Source organism: Trichinella spiralis (assembly GCF_000181795.1).
Source record: "Trichinella spiralis strain ISS 195 chromosome Unknown Scfld4, whole genome shotgun sequence".
Lineage (NCBI taxonomy): Eukaryota > Metazoa > Nematoda > Enoplea > Trichinellida > Trichinellidae > Trichinella > Trichinella spiralis.
This window is the reverse complement of record NW_003526943.1, coordinates 3338819-3361510: the sequence shown is the minus strand read 5'-3', so window position 1 is coordinate 3361510 and position 22692 is coordinate 3338819. Positions and strand designations below refer to the sequence as shown.

General features: G+C 32.4%; 7 protein-coding genes across 7 annotated transcripts; 5 read left to right on the top strand and 2 right to left on the bottom strand.

Annotated features, from left to right (window-relative positions):
* Positions 1–75: 75 nt before the first annotated feature.
* Tsp_00881 (hypothetical protein) lies at positions 76–460 on the top strand. The gene is made up of 2 exons (XM_003376595.1): positions 76–244; positions 318–460. The coding sequence occupies exons 1-2, from the start codon at positions 76–78 to the stop codon at positions 458–460; spliced, it is 312 nt and encodes a 103-aa protein (XP_003376643.1).
* A 2271-nt stretch (positions 461–2731) lies between these two features.
* Tsp_00882 (hypothetical protein) lies at positions 2732–3229 on the bottom strand. Its single transcript, XM_003376594.1, is given in 3 exon segments — positions 2732–2944; positions 3087–3191; positions 3203–3229. 3 exon segments carry the CDS (start codon positions 3227–3229, stop codon positions 2732–2734), a joined length of 345 nt encoding a protein of 114 aa, XP_003376642.1.
* Positions 3230–5735: 2506 nt separating this feature from the next.
* Tsp_00883 (exocyst complex component 5) lies at positions 5736–6502 on the top strand. Its single transcript, XM_003376593.1, has 3 exons — positions 5736–5792; positions 5889–5949; positions 6003–6502. Exons 1-3 carry the CDS (start codon positions 5736–5738, stop codon positions 6500–6502), a joined length of 618 nt encoding a protein of 205 aa, XP_003376641.1.
* A 145-nt stretch (positions 6503–6647) lies between these two features.
* Tsp_00884 (transcription factor WhiB) lies at positions 6648–7845 on the bottom strand. Its single transcript, XM_003376592.1, has 4 exons — positions 7822–7845; positions 7682–7800; positions 7388–7450; positions 6648–6831 (listed from the first exon to the last, which is right to left on the bottom strand). Exons 1-4 carry the CDS (start codon positions 7843–7845, stop codon positions 6648–6650), a joined length of 390 nt encoding a protein of 129 aa, XP_003376640.1.
* A 2727-nt stretch (positions 7846–10572) lies between these two features.
* Tsp_00885 (homeotic protein deformed) lies at positions 10573–11538 on the top strand. The gene has a single exon (XM_003376591.1). It carries the CDS (start codon positions 10573–10575, stop codon positions 11536–11538), a length of 966 nt encoding a protein of 321 aa, XP_003376639.1.
* Positions 11539–15421: 3883 nt separating this feature from the next.
* Tsp_00886 (hypothetical protein) lies at positions 15422–17264 on the top strand. The gene is made up of 4 exons (XM_003376590.1): positions 15422–15568; positions 15701–16562; positions 16824–16885; positions 17238–17264. Exons 1-4 carry the CDS (start codon positions 15422–15424, stop codon positions 17262–17264), a joined length of 1098 nt encoding a protein of 365 aa, XP_003376638.1.
* A 1032-nt stretch (positions 17265–18296) lies between these two features.
* Positions 18297–21081, top strand: Tsp_00887 (homeotic protein labial). The gene is made up of 3 exons (XM_003376589.1): positions 18297–18303; positions 19560–19970; positions 20843–21081. The coding sequence occupies exons 1-3, from the start codon at positions 18297–18299 to the stop codon at positions 21079–21081; spliced, it is 657 nt and encodes a 218-aa protein (XP_003376637.1).
* The last annotated feature ends 1611 nt before the right edge of the window (positions 21082–22692 follow it).

Below are 22692 nucleotides of genomic sequence, written 5' to 3'. Positions count from 1 at the left end.
CTACGTTCGTTTCCGAACGTTAGAGAAAGCAAGACAAATCGCTGGAAAATGACTTTACAAAGCGAAGTGTAGCGGATGCGGACCGAGCCAACAACTCTATTCCTCCAGACAACGAAGCGGAAGAAAAGTGGAGCTACCGTAAGAAGACTTGGACTTGAAGATCGGAGGTGGAGTACGATAGTACAGACGTACGTGTGCGGAGTTTTCGTCGTGCTGTCGGAGAAGTTTGTGGTAACACATCGTCGTCGGTTCTTGCTCGCGGTTGCAAATAAAAAATATACTTACTGCCTGTTGTTTGATTGCTACTATGCCATCAGGAAAGCGCGAATCAGAAAGAAAGGGAAACCCGCCGGTCAATACCGGCCCGTCGCAGAATAGCGACAACCGCGCCAATAATACGGTGGAGGAAGTGAACGAGCCTGCTCGAAGGAGCGGCTTGTTACAGAAGATGAAGGCTTAGGAACAGAATCAAAGGTGCAATGATAAGCCATAACACAATACACACGAAACAGAGCGTTACACACTGGCACAATCACTCAAATAACACGCGCATTTCCTCGCCAACTCAGCCATTACTTCCTCATTGTACAGTAAGCACCGTAACTTGCGTTCAAGTACAGGCCACCAGGTTCACTGCCGAATAATTTCCAACGATCCTGTTACTTTTAATCATCAATAAAACTGCATTATACGATAAGTTCTAAAAACTGTTTTTAATGATATAAATTAATAAAAAAATATATATTTTGAAAATTAAATTAAATTGGATGTAGAGTTCAGTTATGTAAAAAATTAAGGAAATTTAAAAAGTCAAGTTCATAATTTTACTCACGAAATATACACTAGTTAAGCTTGAGAATTAATAATAGATACTGTAACATAAAAATAGAAAATGCAAAAGATAAATTAATACAGGGAGGAATGTTCGTATTTTGCGTGTATTATAGTTGTTTTATGACAAATGAAGCTGCAGTAGCTTTTTTTGATTATTGTGTTTGAGAAACAGTTCATTTTGCTTTGAGGTAATTGCATCATTCAATGTGATTGAATAGACATTGTTGGAACGTCTATTAATCATGATAAAGGAGTCATGTTAACAGCAGAAACAATTACTGTAGTCTACTGCTACCATTTAGGTCAAGCGATTACGCTCATAACAATTATATTTGATGCAAAACTGTTTTAAATGCGCTTCTCCCTTTTGATCATCTTAAGTTACATGTCCTTTTTGATTTACCCATTTCAAACTAAATAATGAAAAAGAATGAAGAAATTTAGCATTAAATGAATGGCACACAAAAAGTAAAAATTTAAATACACTACTCCAGTGATGAATTTATCTCATCTATTAGTGTATGTGATTTTAAAAGCAATTTTAATTTACGATGATCATCTTAGTCAGTGAAATATTTTATAAAATTGTATCTTAATCGCTAAGCATTACAAAGGTATAATAAATTTTTGAAAAACGTTTCACAAGTAGCAATAATAACTGTTTCATAATTTCAGTGTTTCAAATTGGAGCATTTTCATTTTTGAGCTATCTTAAAATCAGATATGCACTTTTTGATCGCAAACATCAAGAGCAAAATTGAAAATGAACTTTACGTTAAGAAGGCAGATATTTATCAATGACGTTAAAAGTTTTTTTCCAACTCTTTGAGATAAAACTGTTGCTTGCAATGGGCGCATTAAGATTTTACTGATAACGTTGATCTTCTTGCGCATATGCAAGCTGGCAGTTGCCATCAGCTTTTGAAATGGCAATTCGGCTGAAATTAATTTAACGTTCGTTTATTGCACCGCTTCTTTTTTCTTTGCACTAGCGTAATATGAATATTTTCGTTCTCTTGTAAAAAATTATGCATCATCAGTAATTTAGTTATATTAAAAATATTCTTCTCACAAAGCAGTGAAAATTTACGCATGAATAAATTAAAAAAAAACTATTCATACATTAAGTGAATAATATTTAGAAAAGCAAAAGTATATTGTTCAATGCAAAGGGTGAAAATTACGTTCGAGACTGTTTCATCGAGTTTCTGTTCGTAGAGAGTGTCCTTGCAATTCTTAAGATTATAATAAAAATTTGATTTTTTTATAATGCTGATAAAAAAAAAGTGTTCCAAAGTTATTCATTTGAATAGTAGCTCGTTTACATTAATAATCCATTTAAAATGTTCAACAATAGGAAATACAGATTCGGCAAAAAACAAAAACAGTAGAAATTTTCACAAAGAAACAAAATACGTGCATGCAGGATGAAACCGCATTTGAAACAAATTTACTCAATATTGTAAAGTTCATTGCAAACTTCAAAAACGTTTAATATTCAGCAATGCATAAAGTGAAATGAAAAAAATCGTTAAAATTCCTTTTACAAAAATTAGCAAAACGTTCTGCAATTATAGAGTAAATTAACATTTTAAATAAAATTGAAATTAGTTTATTAACTTTGTATTTTTTCTAATGCAGTGTCATTTGTACAGTAAATTTTAAAGATTGCAATATGAAAAGAAGAAACATTCATCATCAATTAATTTTTGTCATTTCAAAATTTTCAAACGCATTGGTTTGGTGCAGTTCACTTTCTCCAGTTTAAAGTTTTAAATTTAAAAAAAAATCTACTGGATTGTGCAATATATGTGGATGTAATTAATTTTGAAAGAAGAAAAAAATAAATTACAATTCATCGTGAAATAATTTTCTCATCAATCCAAGTATATATATATCAAAGACGTTTTGCCGTCGGTGCAGTGGAAAATGATGAATCACTTTCAAAAAGCGATTTGTCATTGAGCTGGCCGTTAATATTTTCACGTCTGTCTGGTTGTTCAAAGACGGACAAACAATAAATATATGCTTTTTTCATTGTTTGTAATGAAAATTTGGTTTCGAGAAGAAATTTACTGATATAAAATTTTTCTCCCCCATTTATACAATTCTGTAATACAGAATTATTATTATTATTTTTTCATACGTTCAATTTTATGCTATGATTGAAAAAAAAAAGTACGCGTGTAAGAAAAATGTAGAGAGAAAGAAAAAAAAACAAAATGGCGGGCCTTCCGTCAACAACAACAAACAGTAGTAGTAGCAGTGGCGGGTAGGGGTCTTTCAATCAGTGCATAACGAGCCAATTTGTCAACTGAGGACGCTCGAAGTCGAACCGTCACGGCACCTGCCCGAAGCTGTTATCCACTTTTGATGATGGCCTTCTGGTTGGCATTTTCTAATAAACAATTTAAAAAAACAAATGTTTGCTTATTTTTGATTGATTGATTGAAAGTGGAGGAAAATTAATTTTCCAACTCGCGTTCTGTTGTTGTTGTTGTTCTAATTTTTTTTTTCGTAATCATAAAATTTTAATTTATGCATACATAAACAGGTACTTTGAAATTTATTTTATTTTTAGTAACAAATCAATTTTGTGTGCCGATTTATGGATGGATTTTTGCTTTTGATAATTGAAAAATTGTTCATCCACTTTGTGCAAATGCCGCCAGTTGTCATCCGCAAGCTGTCAACAATAAATCACTGTAGGGAAATTTATGAAACTGTTCAACGGTGATGGATGCATTGAAATCGAAATAACAAAAGTCAATTTTGCCAAATTATACTGCCTGCCACTGATGAACACCGTGTGACAGAGTCTTCGAGTGAAAAATGTGCAAATGTTCCACAAAACTTTTAACAGCAGCGACAACTTTTCACCAGGGCGTTCGTTCGTTGTAATAATTTTATTATTCGTTAAATTTTCGTCGTCAAATATATTTTTCTATTTTTATACGGCAATGTTGTTTGCTAGAATGTAAATTCGTTGCTGTTAAACAACGCCTCCAAACGCTCTTGTCGACCAATGCAAGTGGACATTAAAATGGCGGCCGATCAAAAGACGAACAATTTATTGTCTCATTTGAACGAAATGCGTTTCAATTCACCATTTTCTATTGATCGGAACAGTTGCATTAAACGATTAAACAAACCATTTCGCGAACAGCATTTTATTACTATTACTATTACTATTGTGAACCAATTGTGCAATTGTTCCTCTTCCGCCGGCAACAATTATTAACTATTATTCATCGTTCGAAAAAAAACAAAAATTTTGAAAAATATTTCACATAATAATTTTAAAAAAATACATATTTTTACCGTGACGTGATGATGATGATGATGCATAAGATGAATTCGATTCATTTGTTGTTTTTGTCCAAGGTCACAAGGAAGAAGAAGAAAACGCGCTTCTGACATGCCTGTAGAAACGAGCTTCTGAAAAGAAATTTGCCCATCTACAAAAGCCCGAATCTACAGGGCAAGTCAAAAGCAACAGAAAATTGCAAATCATAACAAACAACAACAAGCAGCGGCAATGTTGAACCTGAAGAAGAAGAAGAAGAAGAAGCAAACGTTCGATATATGTGGAGAGCGTTGTTGAGATGAAAAAAAAATTTTTTTTTCTTTTTATCAACCAACAAAACACAATTAACGTTGAAAACAATTGATACATTGAATGAATGAACAAAAAAGTAGTTGCGTGCGTGAAAGAGAAAGTTGTTGTTGTTGTTTTTTCTTCCGTCTTCTTTTGTTGATAGAAAATAAATTTGAATATGAAAACGATTTTCAAAACTAACCAATCAGATTGAAGATAAGTTTGAAAAGCGTGAATTTCACAAAGAGAACTTTTCTGCTTCTTCTGCTGAATGTTTATTAATTAATAAAATGGAATATTTTCCACCAACATCCACCACCACCACCACCACCACCAAGTGGAGTGGTGTGCTGTTTGCCACTGCTCCAACTGCCTAATTTCTCTTCCACTTATTTGCCGCTGGTGATGTCAGAAAAGATTAATAGATAACGGCCCGAAGGGCGGCTAGACGTGTCCATTACCGAAATGCACAACGGCCAATTTACCTACTACTACTACTACTACTAGTAGTAGTGGTGAACGCTTGCTTTCGTTTCGAACTTTTTCCAGTCACCAACACGTCAGCCGATCATCATTCATCGTCATTGGCTCAAAGGGAAACGCCGCAGCCGCCACTGATGCCGCTGCTGCCGTGGCCTCGATGATAAAAAAGGACGCCGCTCTTTTGATGTATTGCCACAGCGGCGGCGAAAATCCACTCGGCCGTGCCAAACGCGCGCCAACCGACACTGACAGCCGATTGGCATGTATAATTAATAACAATATTAATAATTTATAATCGTACCACTTATCATCATTGTTTATTTTTCTTTTTTCTTTTATTGTTTTTAAATTTAAATTTACAATTCATTATATTCACATTAGCGATATTTATTCTTCGAGTAGAAACAGAAAAAATTCAAACCGAAATAGAATTGATTTTCATCAGGCAACAGGTACAATTTTTACACCCGAACCGACTGTTGTGAAATTTAAAATAACAAAACAAAACAGAAAAATGTAAATTTCTTTTTCTTCTACTTAAAAATGCAAATTTTCGATGCTATCCACTGCGGCGCTTTCTGATTAGCGAACAGTTGCGTCACGTGATCAATTTGTCGTTCACTGATTGGTCGACAGCTTGTAACGTTTGACCGGACCAGCACGTTTGCAACAAACTTTAGACGGGGAGGGGAGGGGGATTGATGATCACCAATCGGCCCTCATCCTATACCTCGACTTGTGGAAAAAATTTTTCAACTGCCTTTTGCCCAACGCGCGTCTGCCCAACTTAGCCCACTGCTTTACTGATTCGCTTGCCTCAATGACTTGCCTGCTTGCCTGGTTGGTTGGTTGGCTGGCTTTTAGTCGATTGTTGGGCGTTTTGTTTTTATACTAGGCTATAATTAAACAAGAAATATGATCTTCGTGAGAGTGTAAAGTTTTTTCAACTACTTTTTTCTGCGTGCTTTTTTAGGTGATTGATTTCACGCAAAAACGCGACCCACCCCCAACTACCGAGAACAACAAATACTGTCGTATCCAGTGGAATATTTAATATATATATATATTTATTTTCTTTTATTCTTAGCAAAACAACAACGTATGGATCATCATCGACAACAACAAACTGTTGTTGTCAAAGTGGATGATTATTTGACTTCACCTGGAAATGGACAATCGTCGAATAATGATGATGGTAACAACAACCAAAATGATAATAACACGAATAATACTACAACAACAACAACATCCGGTGAATATTATACCACAACTACAACTACAACTACTACAAGTACAACTGCCGGTGCTGTTGTTGATCGTGAATCACCGGTGTCGGAAAGTGAAAGTCGAACCGCAGCTATTGTCCATAGGGACAATATTGTTGAGGATTTTGACAAAGAACAACAACAACAACAACAACAGCATAATAATATTTTATCTGATTCAACCAGCGCCCAGTTGATTTTCCCTTGGATGAAAGACAGTCGTCCGGGTGGAAAGCTGCGCTCACAGCGAACGTATGAAGAAGCATCCCAATCACCGCCAATAATTCCAAACGACAGGAAACTTTCTTCTGGTAAGATTTGAAAAAAAAAACACTTGTTTATTTCTTTTGTCAATTAACAATTAATCAATTAATTAATCATTGACGAAACATCCGATTCATAATTGCGAAAAAAATGTTGAACAGTGTAAAAATTATTTATTTCTTTTTTTTATCATCTCTCATGATTTATGTTTTTACATGCGGGGTGATATGCTGTACAAGTTTCGGTTTCTTCAGATGTATTGGCATGTGGAGTGACGTTTCATTTTGAAGAAAGTGATAAATTATATCAAGGGCTGTTGTTGATTGGGATGCTGTTGCAGAAAACACAGTGCATTTCGAGCAAACGGCTTTTTTTTCTACTTTATTTCTCAATTAATTCTTTTTTTTTAATTTTACATGTCGAATGAAAAAAAAAATTTTTTTTCCAATAACTGAATAATCACTTGTGAAAGAAGCGGACGGAAATTTATTTCTGTTCAAATTGAATGATCATCAAATTATGCAACATATTACGTATTGTTAAATTTTTTTTACAATTGTTAATTGTTTCAATGTGATGACACAAACAAACGCCTTTCAGCAATAGCTGCATTCAAAAACATACATACATATATATTCTTATTATTCCACGTTTCGAATTTAACTTTTTAAAAAACGCCTTTTTTTGTTATACATCCAATTTTGAATAATTTATTTAAAATATTTTTATTTGAAAATTATACAACGGTTTTAGATATTTTTTTCAAAAAAAATGCAAATTAATACTAGGCTTTGTGTAAGAATGATCTAGAAAAGAGTATTTTTTTTTTGCAAATGCATCAGTGAAAGTGCAAAAGCAGACAATTATTGTATGAAATAAAATGCGTCAATGAATATATAGATAGATAGATAGATGATGCACACTTTGTTCTGAAGCAGTTGACCTTGCAACGCCAGCTGGAGAACATGAAAAGGCCATTTTTTCCCCCTCATCCTGGACGTTCCAACTGAAATGATGCATTTCTTCTTAAATATGCAACGTTGGTTGTTAATGATTTTTTCAAAAATTAATTTAATTCATTCAAATTCTTCACAATTCATTATTATGTACACAGGACAACAGAGTTTTTCTTTTGTTTACGAAAAAAAATACATATTTCAAATTTGAAAACGTTTTATGAATTATAGTATAAATTGGAATTTTTTCTTTTGAGAAATGGTGGTATTATTTGTAAAACTTATGAATTGGACGAAATATGTATTTTTGAACAGTAATAATAAGTTCAATCAAAAATTGTCGGCATTGTGCTTTCATGAAAGGATTACACACACACAGAGTAAGATTGCTGAAGGGCTCCTGAAACAGAAAAGCAGAAACTTGATTCCTCGATTGACACATCATCGTTCATTTCTGCCAATAAGTAGTTTATATTCCCCTGGAGAAATTCCAATCATACAAGAAATTATTTAAATTATAAAAAAAAAATAAGCACAAACACACAAGCGAACAGAAGAAAGACACACACACAACAGATATATGTATATATTGGAAGAAAGAAAGTATTGATTTTTATATTTAAACTGTTTACAATTATTATTATTATTATTCAAATTAAAGCTCATGTTGCGTGTGTATGTGAGAGAGAGAGAAAGAGGGAGGTTAGTCTTGTTTTCATAATCAATCACTTTCCCGTATAATGAGTGCTGTGAAATTTTATTTGTTGTAAATTTGAACGTTGTCGTTTATTCACAGTGTTTTGACATTATAAGCTGATTATTTATTTCTGATTGCACAATAATTAATTTAATTAATTAATTAATTAATTAATCGGCTTTTTTTTCACTCAGCAACATTTCCTTGAGCGAGATTTTGATCTGTTTATATATATGCTGATGTTGTCATGTGACATTGAACTTGTTTCAGAAATAAAAAAATCATTTATCATCAAATCTTTCGGCTCATGAATTTTGAAAAAAATTATTTTTTTAATCTTTACATAATTTAGCATATATAATCAACAACAACTGCGTTTTGCATATTTGTTGGTTGGTTGGTTGGTGAAATGTTCAGCTTTTTTGAATTTGTTGATTATGAGAAGAAACAACGCGTCGTGCTCTCGCTTTTACGTAGTCAGTTTGCAATTGCCTGGTGTTACTTTTATAATAATAATAATCTGAGCATCTTTTTTAGAATAGATTTAGAAAGAAAAGCAAAACATTTTGAAATCAAGCGATTATTATTATTATTATTAATATTTGTTTTGAAATTTATTTTAATAATTTAATTTTTCTTTTAAATATTTTGCAATTCTTTGTGAATAAGAATGAATATTTGTGGCATAATTAAATTTGGGTTTTAATTGACTGTAAAACAAAAGGGATATTGAAAGTTATTACAAATTCATAATATAATAATTAATTTATCATGGACAGCAGAGTGAAAATGGAATAAAAAAAATTTTTTTCAATATTATGTTATGTTATGTTGTGTGTTTTATGTAGAATGTGTTTTCACCGATTTCTTTTTTAGCAACAACAGCCGTCCGTCAGCTTTGATGAATTAACTTGAAATTAGAATAGGGAGAAAGCAGTTCTTTTGAATAAATAATAGTATACATTTTTTTCTTATCTTGAACTTGAAAGTTTTCATTCATTTGTAAATTAATTTAAAATTTTTCAATTATTATTATTTAATAAAAGTTCAACATTTTGAAAACACTAGATTGGTGTGTGCATGCACAATCGAGTGGAACATAGATTAGAAAGTAAATTTGTAATTTACGATAATAAATTAATCAGTGAAGAAAAAAGTGTTCAACAATTGCTTATTTTGTGTCGTTTTCATTTTTTAAATATTATTATTTGTTGAAAATTTGGAAAATACTGAATTTTTACCAGTTCACTTTTTTAATGATCAACTTGAAAAAAGAAAAAAAAGTTGATAAGAAATAATTTTTCGTTTGTAATCTGATAACATATAGTGATGAATGATATTTTCAAATTTTCATGTAGAAAATCAGTTGTGGCTTTTTCCATTGATGTCAGGTTTATGGGTTTTCAAAATGTGTTGTTCTACTTGTTTTCTTGTCGATCATGGTGAAATATTAAACTTTAATATGAACAGTTAGTTGTTGCTGTTGTTATTCAGAGGTGCAATTATGGACCAGTTTTTATTGAATACAATAATGCCGAATTTGCATTCGCTGATTTCATTTATAGTATTAACCTTGAACAGGTTTGTAGAAAAAATTTTAATTTTTCACTAAAGTAAAGTAAAGAAAAAACGCATATTTGTGGGTAATAAGTTTTGGTGAAATGTTGTTTTCAACATTAGCTAATAATAATAATCAAACATGTGTGTGTATGTGTACACGGCTTGTTTCATCCATGTCAGTTAAAAATGAAAAAAGTACAATATAAATGTGTGTGTAGTGAAATTATTCGATACAGTACAATGTTTGTTATTTTCAGATTGAAAATTAATTGTGGTTTTTTTCCATTTTTAAAAAATCGTTTAAATTCAAACCGGTTTCGAATGTGTTCTGAAAATAAATGTGCTGTTAAATTGCCCGAAGCGAAATTTCCTTTTTCTTTTCTTTTTGATTTCGACATTTTCACTCGATATTGTTATAACGTCTATCACAATATGTGTGTATATATTTTGTGAAGTTGTTATGAGATTTGGCAACAGTTCAAATAAATTTAACACTCGCAGTGAGGAAATCAGTCGGTTGTTGAGAGTGAGAAAAAAAAATTTGTGTATTCCAAAGAAAATTCTTAGTATTTTTTAAAAAAATTTTTAAACGCCGTTGTGTAATAATTTGCTATTATTATTATTAATATTATTATATTGTTCAATCTTTTGTATAATTTTCTTTTGAATATTCAAATTTTTTCAACTTCGTGCTGATTGGCGGTGCGTACACGTACGACACAGAGAGAGTGAGATAGAAATGGACAGACAGGACAGGTTTTTCGTTATTTTTGACTGGTCGGTCCCGTTGCTTTAATTTGTGAAATATTTTTGACGTGTCGGTTCCCTTTTGAATTTTATCTAGTGCAGAATTGTCATACTGTAGTGTAGCGCACACGGACAGACAGGCAGACAGATAGGCAGGCAGAGAGAGAAATGCAAAAGTTCTCATACTACCACCACAACCATAACGTGTGTGAAGAGATTGTATCGAATTTTTCAGAATCATTTTCTCTGGTCCAAAAACGCACACGCACCGCGTATACGAATCGCCAGTTGGTCGAATTGGAAAAAGAATTCCACTTCAGCAGATATTTGAGCAAGCCGAGACGTCAAGAATTGGCCGAATCGTTGTCGCTGAGCGAGAGGCAAATTAAAATTTGGTTCCAAAATCGACGGATGAAGATGAAAAAAGACGAACGAAATCGCAAATCGACCGCCCCCGCAGTGTTGGATTTGAGCTCCACCCCGTCGACAGTAGTGTCGCCGGCCGCACGGCAGAAATTCGACGTCGCCAAGCTCGGCTTGTCCCCGTCTCCGTCGGTGGTGTTTCAGACGATGATGTCGGCTGCGTATCCGGCTGCCGCGATGGCTTCGACGACCAATCATCGACGCCAATCGCTGGACGGTAATGGTGGTGGTGGTGGTCCTTCGTCGTCGGCTTTGGGTCATTTTTTCGCTTACGACGGGTGCTATGAGAAACTGTCCAAAGTGACCACCACCACCCCCAACAACAACAGTCATCACAATGGCAAAGATTTCAGAAATCAGACCACAACTACCACGACCACCACCACCAGTGCAAAGTTGGGCTTAGAGTCTATGCTGTTGAACAATACTGTACTGGAACAGAGGAATACAACTGTTGCTGCTGCCGCCGCCGCCGCCGCTGCTGCTGCTGGTGTATTACAAGCAAATTGTTCATCATCCCACAACAACAACAGTAATAATAATAATAATAATAATAATAACAATGCAACCCCCTTTCGACTTACCACATTGCCTCCGATGATCAGTTTGAACGACAGTTGTTTGCCTTCTTCGTTGGAATGCGCTCAACCATGGATGCCAAATGCCGCTGCATCCGCCTTCCATCATTGCTCACTGTACGACTCTCTTTGACAATCTTCGAAAATCTACTTTAATCCTTTCACATCTATCGACCTCTTTATTTATTTCATTTTTTCTTCTTTTGTTGTCCATGCCATAATATATATATATATTTATTTTGTTTATATAAATACCTCAAAATTATTTATCCTACCTACTAAATGTTGTATATTCATTATTGTCTGGTTCACTTTTTATTTCAATTTTATTAATATTTTTATTTATTCATTTATCATTATTGTTATAGTTCACTTAGAACAGTTTTCTTTTTTTCTAGTCTCTTTTCTTTTAACCCGTGTGACATATTGTTTTCAATCTTAATTTTTTTTATTTTTTACTCGGTGCATTTTCTACCGTATACGCCTCTCTCTTGATGAAAATATTAACATCATATATGCAAATGTATAATAGTATACAAATATGCTGGATTTGTTTGTTGTTACATTTCCGGTTATTGGTTTTTTGTTGTTTTCATAAACTGTGTGTTATTTGATGATATTTAGAAAAAATATTGAATTTTTTTGTTCGTTTTTCTTGTACACGGGTGGGATTGGATTTATTTAAAACATAATAACGGAAATTTGTTGATTAGCTGCAATTTAAAAACAAAAACATTTCATTTTGATCATGCATCAATCAATAAATAGCAATTATTTTTTTAATAACTATAAAATGAGCGCGAATGCTTTGTTTAAGGTGGACATTTGAATGAAATTTGTTTCAAGTTTGGTTATGAAAGCAAAATGTTTTTTTTCGTTGTTGCAATAATTTGAATTTGATTGAAATGTGCTGTTAAATTTTCCTCTTGATAAAAGAAATCGTTTTATCAAATCTTGTTACAAAGAACAATGAAACAAATCAAATGAAAGTTTCATTAGTTACATTTTGATTATTAGCAACAAAAATTGATTATTCAAATGTATGAAATATTGAATTTGGTTATTTACGATTGTCAGCTAATGCTTTCCAAGATTTTTCGAAAGATGAAAACTCGTTTACACTGATTCTTTTTGTAAAAAAGAATTAATAATAATAATAATAATAGAACGCCTGATTGGCTGGCATTGGCAATACCAATTCCATCTACCAGCCGGCTAATTGGAGGAAATTTCATTTTCACGATTGAATTGAATTTTTAAGAAATTCAAATATGAAACATAATTTATTGTCATAATTTTGAAATAATTTTAATAAAGTAATTATAATAATAATATACAAACAAATCGATGAACAGAAAATCAAATAGTTGTTATTTGATTCTTGCGTAGCCCGTCGCTCAAACAGAACCGATTAAAATTTTTTATTTACAAAATTGATTAATTTCTGTTGAAAAAACAAACATCGTTTGCAAATTGCCAGACAAACAAACAAAAACAAAATAACAAGGTTTTCCTATTCAGGACAAGGCAAATAATACGAAAGAGTAAAGCAAGAAATTAATCGGCAATCGGTGAAAGTTATTTTTTATAAAAGAAATTAAATATGCAGCAGTATGAATAATTTATTTTTTATGAAAATATTTTCATTTAATGGCACTTTTTAACAAAACAACTATTTTACCCAACTTTCAAAAATAATCATTCTTTGTGTAATAATATATTTTTTATATAAAGTTATTATTCAATTTTGTTTCAAAATAAATCTACTGTAAAATGTAGCAAATTTGTTTTCCATTCTTTATTGTACAGTTTGAATTTATTAAATTTTCAAAAATGTTTGAATAGTTATTACTGGAAAGAATGACATGACAGAGATAACATGTATCTGTGAGGTTTGCAAAAAAATTATAAAATGCATAAATTATTTTATTCGTACTTTTTCAAAACTATGTTTGTGAACAAAAATCATCATTCAACATTAATTGTATATTTCTTACAGATGTTGTTGAAAAAAATTCAAATTTCGGCCAATTCAATATCCGTTCAATTTGTTCGTCTGTTCAATATTTTACAGTGCATCTACTGCAAATAATAACGCAAAATAAATTATGATATTTTTATTTTATTAAAAAAAATAACTTCTGATTTAATAAATCATACCGAATTTCGAAATAATAATGTTTAATTTTATAAAATTGAAAGGGTAAATTTAAAAAAAACCAAACAATTAAAAAAACCACCGAATACAGGTGTGAAGTGAGTGACGATTAAAAAAAATTGTCAAATGTGATTTATTTATTTATTTTATATTGATTAAAATAAAAAATATACCAGAAGAGATGTTGTTTAAATAATAATAACAGAAAAAAAAAAAGAATTAAATTTTCAATAATAAAACAAAATTTATTATTCGCATGCAAATTTCATATATACAGTAAGCATGTTGGAGCGTAAATGTTGGAACAATTTTTTGAATAATGTGGAAAGTGAACGTTTTGGAAAAGTTGAATATTTTAGTTAAATTTTAATTTCAACTACGATTTTGAATGATGAGCTTTGTGGTATCATCAATAAAAAGTCGAAAGCAGATGTTGAAGCGGTGAAAAATCGGTTTCTTTGAAAGCCGAGACAGAGAAATGCGCATTTTTCTTTCTCTTTCTCTTTCTCAAAATTACCCCATCGCAGATGCTTTCACAACAGCAGCATGCTTTTCATCTTTCTTTTACTTTTATTGTTTTTTTTGCAACAACAACAACAACACACGAAGCAACTGTTGCCGTTTGAAAATCACATCTTGGAAACGATTAATTAAAAATTCTTTTGAGTATAACAAAAATTATAATTTTTATTTTTGTTAAAATAATAAAAAAAAATTTTAATAATCATTTAAAAACAAATGGAAAATTGAAGAAAATACTGTAGTGGTGTGAATGAAGAAGATTTGAAGAAAAAAAAGAAGTTTCGATCTTCAATTATAATTGTTATAAGGAAATTTATTGAAATTTCTAATTTTAAAACTAAATCAAGTGAACAGAATCCATTGTCGACCAGTCAGAAAATGTTTGACATTCTGCTGATTTCCTTTTTGCAATAAAATGGGACTTCTTTGGCCAATTTGCCGACTTGTCATTTGATTATCAATTTTTCACCAAGTTATACTGTAGTTCATTTCAGATACCATCGAATCTTAACTGATTTATGGCAAATCAATCTATTTATTATTGATCACTTGTTAATAATAATGAACAAGTAAAAATACAACAACAACAACAAAAAAAAACAATAATCAATAAATTATATTGTGGAGAAATGTTTGAAATGTGATCATTTTATATGAAATTACAATTTTTATTCACAGAGGAACTTTAGGTCAAATTCTGAATGCACACTGTGCCCTGACACAGCGTACAAAGATAAATGTCAGCACTCTTTATTATTATACATATACATATATATATACAATTTGTTGCACTAGTTTATAAATTTATCATCATCACAAGCATTTGATAAAAAAATTTATCGAATAAAAATAAATACATATATACATGGATGAAGATAAATATGAATTTTAAAGTTCCGATTTCTGTAATGTTGATATACTGTATTTGGACGATTGTTTTTTTTTGTTCATTCTATGAGGGTTGACGTCCGGAGCAGGCGAGGTCACGACGACGACATGGCGCGTCGACGCAGCTGGGTAGCGTAGGCGGTGGCGGGGCGGCATATTTCTTCAGGTCGGTGTCATCGGACAAGAAAGGCTTGCCGCCAAAGTGAGATTTTATTTTTCTATATTAATTGTATTAAATTTTTAATAAATTAATTGATCATTTCAAATATATTAATCAATGATTGGTCAGTGCTATTGGTGGTAGTGAATGTGAACGTGAAGAAAAAAAAACAGAGACTGAGACCAAAGCCGCAGGCTGAACGTGCAATCGGGCCGACGTTTCTGATTGGTCGAAAAGCGGACGCCGGGTCTCTTTGAACTGTCAGCGTGGATTTTTTTTTTCTGATTTATGATTGCGCCGTGCAACGACAGCCGCCGCCGCAGTTCGGCCGCCGGACGGCCCACTGTGCGCCGTCGTCACGCCTCGGTCGGCCGCTTTTCTCGCGCGTATTGTTGTGTTCCTGTTGTTGTTGTCGTCGTCGTCGTCGTTGTCGTGGTCGAATTTTGGTCGTCGAAAAAAATTTTTTTTCCCCTTAAATTTCTATTCATTCATATTTTTATATATTGTAATTTGCATATTTATTCGATTTTCTGTTTGATTAATTATTTTTTTATTTAAATTAACAAGAAAACTTTACCGATGAGCTGCGAGATGATTTTCAAAAAAGTCCACGAACGTGGAGGCGGTGGCGGTGGCTACGCTTCCGGAAATGGCAATTATTTGTTATATAATCGGAACAGTTTGAATGGCAATGCGGCCATCGAGGAGGCGCCACAGTCCACGGTTGTCGAGCATCCACAGCAACAGCAATCATTACCGACATCCCCACCATCAACACTACCTTCGTATGTATCCGCTTTCGACGATGCCAAACCGAACCCGTCCCCTTCTACTGGTGGCTGTGCATCGACGGCAGCAGAGGAAAATTCCAACACTGCGTTCTATCATCAATTCAACCGTTGCCAATTTTCCTCCACAAACCGACCGTCATCGTCGTCGCCATCGTCTTCAACTTCCACACCATCGTCCACATCCACATCTTCAAGTTGTCAACAACAACAACAACAACAGCACAGAATTATGTTACCCACGTCATCGTTGGACTGTGGCCATTTGAAATTCAACCAGCCCGCCAACGTTATCTGTACAACAACAACAACAACAACAACAATAACAAGCCCACTGCGTTTTTGTCCATACGAAACTCCATCGACCATTTGTTCGGCTTTACCGTATACCGTCACCGATGCCACCACCACCACCACCACCAACACCTCCAACAGCAGCAGTAGCGGCGGCGGCGTGGTCAACGGAACCACCGTCGACTACAACAATCACCCACGACCAGCACCGTTCGGTTCGTCCAGCTCAATTGCGTCATTACAATACACCGGCCCCGATTTGACCGTGGCTAACTCTTCTTCCAACCCCGGACCGTCGTCGACAACGTACAAATGGATGCAAATTCGTCGCAGTGCACCTCGTATTGGTAAGATGAATATGTGTATGCATGCATGTATATATATTTTTTGTTTATTTTTTATTTTGTTCATTCAAATACAACCGTTGCAAGAAACATATTATCGGATTGTTGTTGTTCAATTTTTTTTCCTAAATTAAAATTTCTCTCTCTCTCTCTCCCCCAATGTCCCCCCATTTTGCTCCTCTTGTTTTCTACAGTGATTGTTGTTCATTTTTGTGACGACCAGCTTTTGGTCCAGGCATTGGGACTAGAAAATTGCTGTGACAGATTTGGGTCGTCACGTTCCGGCTCCAACGACGCGCGCTTTTCCTGTTCAATCGAAACCGCCGGTTTGTAGATGTAGATCATCACCAAGCACCGGCGGAAAGAGGCTCTTTTTTCTTTTTCTTCTTATTCATATTCATATTCGAATAATTTTCATTTTTTCTCCCTTGTTTCTATGTTTATGTCTCCAATTGCTTCGCTCTTTTTGCTCCTCTGTCAATGACCTCCGCCATTGATGAGCTTCACCGTTCAAAATTGACTTCATCACTTAACTAACCTGTTTACAAATTGCAAATTATTATTTATTGCTCATGTTGAATACTTTGAAAAGATATCAACACTGTTCACTTTTAAGCATATTGATATCTGCTGGTCAATTATGATGCTGCTGATCATTTTTTTAAACTTTATTTCAAGCAACTCAAAATCAACAATGCATACTAATTCTTTTTTTAAGAAAAAAAACTATTGCATAATTCTTCTCAAATGTAATTTTACGTTTGCTTTTTCTTTTCTTTTGTGTGAAATTTTACAACGGAAAACGGGGTGAATAGTTGTTGTTGTTGTTGAATAGGAAAAATTTCTTTTTTTTTTACTTATTCCACTGAGAATGCAAAACGCCTTTGTTAGGCATACTGTAATATGGTTTGCATTTTCAAAAAAAAATGTTTCCATTTGCACTTTAGTTTGTAGCATTTGAAAAGAATTGAATTTTGTCACGTGAAGTTGCATAGTTTATATTCAAGAAGTTGTGGAAAGCTTTTCAGAAAATCATATTCACATGCATTTAAGATAAGCAACCCATTATTAGACGAATGCCTTTGAAAGTCAAGCATATATGAATTATTGATATCAAAGTGGCGATTAATTAGTTGGTAATTTAACTGAACCCTAGGAGGAATCGATAAAGAGAAGGTTGTGACATTAAAGGTAAACGCTTTACTTCTTCTTCTTCTTCTTCTTGTTTATTCATGCTAGTTGGCACTGTAGAGATGATTGTTTAGTGGAAATTTTTTTCGGCTTCTTTTCTCTTTGCACTGCATATATGTGTATATTCTATCAATAATTATGAAAAAAAATTGGAAAGCGATCTTGATTCGCTCAAATGACGGATCGATAAAAGCAACGTTCATCATCGCAACATGGTGACTTGCTTAATTTTGTCTTTTTTAAATTTTATCTTCGGATAAAACAATTTCAAAAATAATATTTTCTTCATCAACAATCGATCTGTAAGCTAATTAATTAATTGTGCTACATTGACTTGCAGCTGCACAGTTTTCAACAATATCAAAATGTAGCTGTGTCAGTTTTGTTAATGAATTTTATTACTTCTTTATAATTTGTCTCTTTCTGCATTTATTCGAATAGTACAAACGCTGAAAAAAATATATCTGCATGAATATAAATGTATCTAAAATAATCATCAACTCGTGAAAATATACTTGTGTCTCATCAAGTGTTATTAATGTCCAAATGGAAAGTAAGTGCTCGTCTTTAGTGATGTGATTAAATGCAGAAAGCAATTTAATATTAAAAAGTATTTTTATTTTTTATGCCAAAGCGTTTTTTTTCTTTTGATAATGGAATTTTAACATGACAGAGTTATAAGAAATTCACCTGGTTTTTAACAGCAAATTTTAGTTTTGCATTTTACATTTTTTCGATTGATCTTTCTTTTTTTAATTAATATTTTTGTATGTTTAATTCAAAGTTAGAAATGTAACAATTTTAATATGCAACAATGATTCAATTTTGCAATGTTCTTGTGTGGATAATATATACATACATTCACTTTGCAGCATAATCTATGGTAGAAGTTTTTTTCAATTTGATCTTTCTCAATGCACAGTTTCTCAGGTAATTTATTATAATCGAAAACAACCTCGCCAAGATCGACTTTTTGTATACATTGACAATTGGAATTGCTAGATTATAATAAAGTCAACTTTAATCAACAGGAGCTTTAGATTTTTATCATTCACTTTTTTGGCGTATTAATATTGATTTTGTGATAATTCCTTGATATTTGATTTTTTTATGCACAACATGCCCTCCCTATATTACAATGTCATTGTAGTGTTGTGAAGAAGCAGTTGCATAATTTTCTTCAAACATTTTATTATAAACGTGAACATGGAATGAAAATTTTCTTTTTCTTTTCGGCGAAACAATCATCATCTATTTATTAATTTGAACAAACAACATCAGTGAAATTGCTGCTGCTTTTACGCGCAGATGATCAAAATGAAAAATTATCCAAATGCATGTGCTGCTGATAAGGATCTTTTTTTACTCTTGAAATCACAAGCTCTGAAGCAACTGTGCTCTCAAAAGAATAAATACTATAAGTATAAATAATAATAATAAATGTTTCTTTGAAAAGGATTAAAATATTCATCCATTTATTTATATTTTTTAAGTTAATTTAAAAAAAACATTGTTTTTCTTTAATTAAATATTCAATGTTGGTGGATATATTAATTAATTTTTGTATACGATATGACGTTATTGCGAAAAGCATTTATATATCGATAGCAGTTGGTTTTTTAAATTTAGAAAATTTTTCATAATAAAAATATAATTGACAACATTATTTTTCATCATTTGTTACTTGTGCTAGTTGTGTATGGAGAAATAGCTTGTTTCAACAATTTTATACCCGAGTTGTTTGCATGCAAAATATTGTTATTATGAATTTGATTTGCATATAATTTAGTTATTTTTTGTATTTTTCAGTGAATGTGAATGGCTCTCCGGAAAATTCAATTTCGACAAAGTGCGGCGGTGGTGGTGTTGGTGTTGGTGGTACTAATGCGGCCGGTCCGTCGAAGAGACGATGCTCTTCGTCCGCTTCGTCGGCTAACGAGCAAGGGATTATGTTAGAAGGGCACAACAGCAACTTGTTGAACAGTGGATGTACATCCGTGCCCAACCGCACCAACTTCACCACGAAGCAGTTGACAGAATTGGAGAAAGAGTTTCACACGAATCGTTATTTGACCCGTGCCCGTCGTATTGAAATCGCATCCCAGCTCGGCTTGAACGAGACCCAGGTGAAGATTTGGTTCCAAAATCGTCGCATGAAGCAGAAGAAGCATCTGAAAGAGAAGGGATTCACCTTGATGCCGTCTGCTTTGTCGTCGTCAGGTCATCATCATGCTTCTTCTGCTTCTGCTTCGTCGGCTTCCATTGCCGCTCATTCTTCTTCTTCTTCGGTGGTTGTTCCGTCGGTTTCGGAACTTTTCTTCTCATCCCCGTTGCTCCACACCCAACATTCGTTGCATCATCATCATCATCAACCACGACAACAACACCAATCGACAACAGCTTCCAAAGATGGAAATTTGCATTTTGCTAAATTGTAATTTTTTTTAAGGTTCAACAAAATTGAACTTTTGTCGCTTTATATATATATATATAATATAGATTGGTTGTTAGATGGCAGAGTATATTTTTTATCTTTTCACAAGTTGCCGCGGATTGTGTTTTTTCAAGTTAGTTTCAATTGAAAAAAAAACAGCAAATCAATTGTTGCATATATATATATATATAATATATGTTGTGTTGTCTTTTTTGATGGTGAAATTTATTGAAAAGAAAAGATGAAAAAGCTTGCCGATGTTGAAAGTAAAAGAGAGAATGATAAATATAGATAGATAGATAGATAGATAGATAGATGAGAGCAAGGCGAACAATTTTTGTGTTCATTGACGTGTGTGTGTTTATATCGATCAGCGTTTTGGCGCCTGCCAGTCAGTGGAAACATGTCTGAAAATATATAAACGGAATATGAGGTTGACGAGTGTGGATAATTTCTTATTCGCCAACTGTTACAAATTGCCCAACACTGTTGTTGTTATTGTTGTTGACAATGTTTCAAATTACACAACCTATCATTGTCATCCGTTGTTTTTTAAGATTTGATAATTTTAATTCTTTAAATATATTTATTTTAAAAATTTAATTTTTCTTTTCCAATTGATAAAATTCTTTTCGTCGGTCGATGTACAAAATTACAGTATGCTGGGCGTTTTCGATTTTCGCTCGCACGTCAGAAACGTTAACAAAAGGCTTGCCGTCTGGCAAATCTCGCTCGGCCCGTCTGGCGTCCCATTTTGAAAAGTGTCAAAACGAGGCGGCGGATTGCTTTGATCAAACAAACTTCTCCCCGGACAAGCAAGTTCTTCTGCATTATTTTAATCTGGCTGTTGTTGTTGTTATTATTATTTGCTTGCTTGCTGTTGGTCATCGGGAATAGTAAAATTTTCTCTGGTCATTATTTTGACTTTAAATTTCATTCCCCTTGCCTCGACCCCACCCAACTAGTTTATTATTATTATCATTGAAGTGTTGGTGAAAAAAAATATATTTTTTTCCTCTTTTAAAATAATAATAATAATAATAATAATTTGTTCAACCGACAAAACCAACCAAGTCTTTCTTCGATCGATTGTCGATCGTCACAGCGGCAGCAGAAAAAATATTAATATTAATAACAAGAATACTTACTTAACTTGTTGCGCACGCAATTGCAATCCAAAAAATATTTGCTCGTTTTTTTTCAAAACTCGAAAATGAAAAAAAAAGCAATTTCTCCTATTATTATTTATTAGAGGAGAAAATTGACGGGATGTTGCAAATCAAAACTCACCTCTGCAATTTGCAAACCCGGAAATTGAATGTTTCATTGTTGCCAAAAAAAACAAATATATGCACATTATTTAATTTCAATAGTCCAAACTAGGTACGGTTTTTTTTGTTTCAAATCCGAAAGGAAAATCTGGTTATTTGTTTGTTTGCGAAGAAAATGGGTCAACTTGATTTTCTTTCGTCTTGCATAATATTTTTTCAACAATGCCGACACTTTTTTTCGAAATGCAGAAAAACAACTGTGAAAACGTGTTTCAACAATGTCTGATTATGTTAATTTATTTTTTTTATTTATTTACGCATTTTTTTGTTGAGAAGAAAAAAGCGATTACGTCAATGAAATAGTTTTTCTGAATGAATTCTTGTTTTTGCGGTTAATTTATTTTAATCCCGTCACTGATTTTCTTTTTTTCTTTTAAAATTCATTGATCAAGTTGATTAAAAAACAAAATTTGCATACGAACGATGAATTAATTATTGAAATTTATGTGATTTGTCGTTGGCTGTCGGTTTGTTTGTTGTTCATTTTTTTCAAAATCGTATGCAAATAAAATGTTTGTTTATATTAAAATTTTTTTATGGAACTTCATTTTATGGAAATTTCTTTCTTTTTATTCTAGTCTCAACATTGAATCAATGAAGCAATAAAAAAAAGAATATAATTGTAAAAATGATCAAAATAATGTTTTTTTTATTTTCAAAAAAAATTATACTAGTTACTTTTTGTAACTGAACTGAATTGAAATGAATTATGAAAGAAGTTATCAAATTTTACTAATTTCTTTTCTTGTTCATTAAATTTTGTGTAAATGTTTTATGCTTTTTAAAATCAATTTTGAAAAATTTTAAAGTTCTTTACTTTCGAAACGCTAAAAGAAGAAATAATTCATTTTTGAATATAAATCATTTTTATATTCACTGTCAAAACATTTATTGGTTATTTAATATTTTTTGTACTATTTTAGTAGTCATAATTTGCATGCATTTTCAACAGTTGTTTTTAGTTTTAGGCAAATCAACATGAGAATAATTCAATGTTTATGTGAGATGAAATTTTGGAAACAAAAGAAAATTAATAGAGTTAAATTATGCGAATAAAATTAGAAAAAAACAAAAAGAAAAAATTTTTATTCATAAAGTTTCAATGGTTAAATTTTTAATTTTTCACTTTTCAACTTTGAAGTGCTTCGAACGAAAAACAATGTGTATAATGAAATAT

Coding starts and splice junctions, on each gene's coding strand:
- Tsp_00881 (XM_003376595.1), top strand. CDS start 76: ATGCGGACCGAGCCAACAACTCTATTCCTCCAGACAACGAAGCGGAAG. Junction 245..317: donor GTTTGTGGTAACACATCGTC/GTCGGTTCTTGC, acceptor CTATGCCATCAG/GAAAGCGCGAATCAGAAAGA.
- Tsp_00882 (XM_003376594.1), bottom strand. CDS start 3,229: ATGCCAACCAGAAGGCCATCATCAAAA. Junction 2,945..3,086: donor CCGCCACTGCTACTACTACT/GTTTGTTGTTGT, acceptor TCTGTATTACAG/AATTGTATAAATGGGGGAGA.
- Tsp_00883 (XM_003376593.1), top strand. CDS start 5,736: ATGACTTGCCTGCTTGCCTGGTTGGTTGGTTGGCTGGCTTTTAGTCGA. Junction 5,793..5,888: donor CTTTTAGTCGATTGTTGGGC/GTTTTGTTTTTA, acceptor GTGCTTTTTTAG/GTGATTGATTTCACGCAAAA. Junction 5,950..6,002: donor CGAGAACAACAAATACTGTC/GTATCCAGTGGA, acceptor TTTTATTCTTAG/CAAAACAACAACGTATGGAT.
- Tsp_00884 (XM_003376592.1), bottom strand. CDS start 7,845: ATGATGTGTCAATCGAGGAATCAA. Junction 7,451..7,681: donor ATATTTCGTCCAATTCATAA/GTTTTACAAATA, acceptor GCATCATTTCAG/TTGGAACGTCCAGGATGAGG. Junction 6,832..7,387: donor TCTCCAGCTGGCGTTGCAAG/GTCAACTGCTTC, acceptor GAATTAATTGAG/AAATAAAGTAGAAAAAAAAG.
- Tsp_00885 (XM_003376591.1), top strand. CDS start 10,573: ATGCAAAAGTTCTCATACTACCACCACAACCATAACGTGTGTGAAGAG.
- Tsp_00886 (XM_003376590.1), top strand. CDS start 15,422: ATGATTGCGCCGTGCAACGACAGCCGCCGCCGCAGTTCGGCCGCCGGA. Junction 15,569..15,700: donor TCGTCGTCGTCGTTGTCGTG/GTCGAATTTTGG, acceptor TAAATTAACAAG/AAAACTTTACCGATGAGCTG. Junction 16,563..16,823: donor TCGCAGTGCACCTCGTATTG/GTAAGATGAATA, acceptor TTGCTGTGACAG/ATTTGGGTCGTCACGTTCCG.
- Tsp_00887 (XM_003376589.1), top strand. Junction 19,971..20,842: donor GTCTGCTTTGTCGTCGTCAG/GTCATCATCATG, acceptor ACAAAATTACAG/TATGCTGGGCGTTTTCGATT.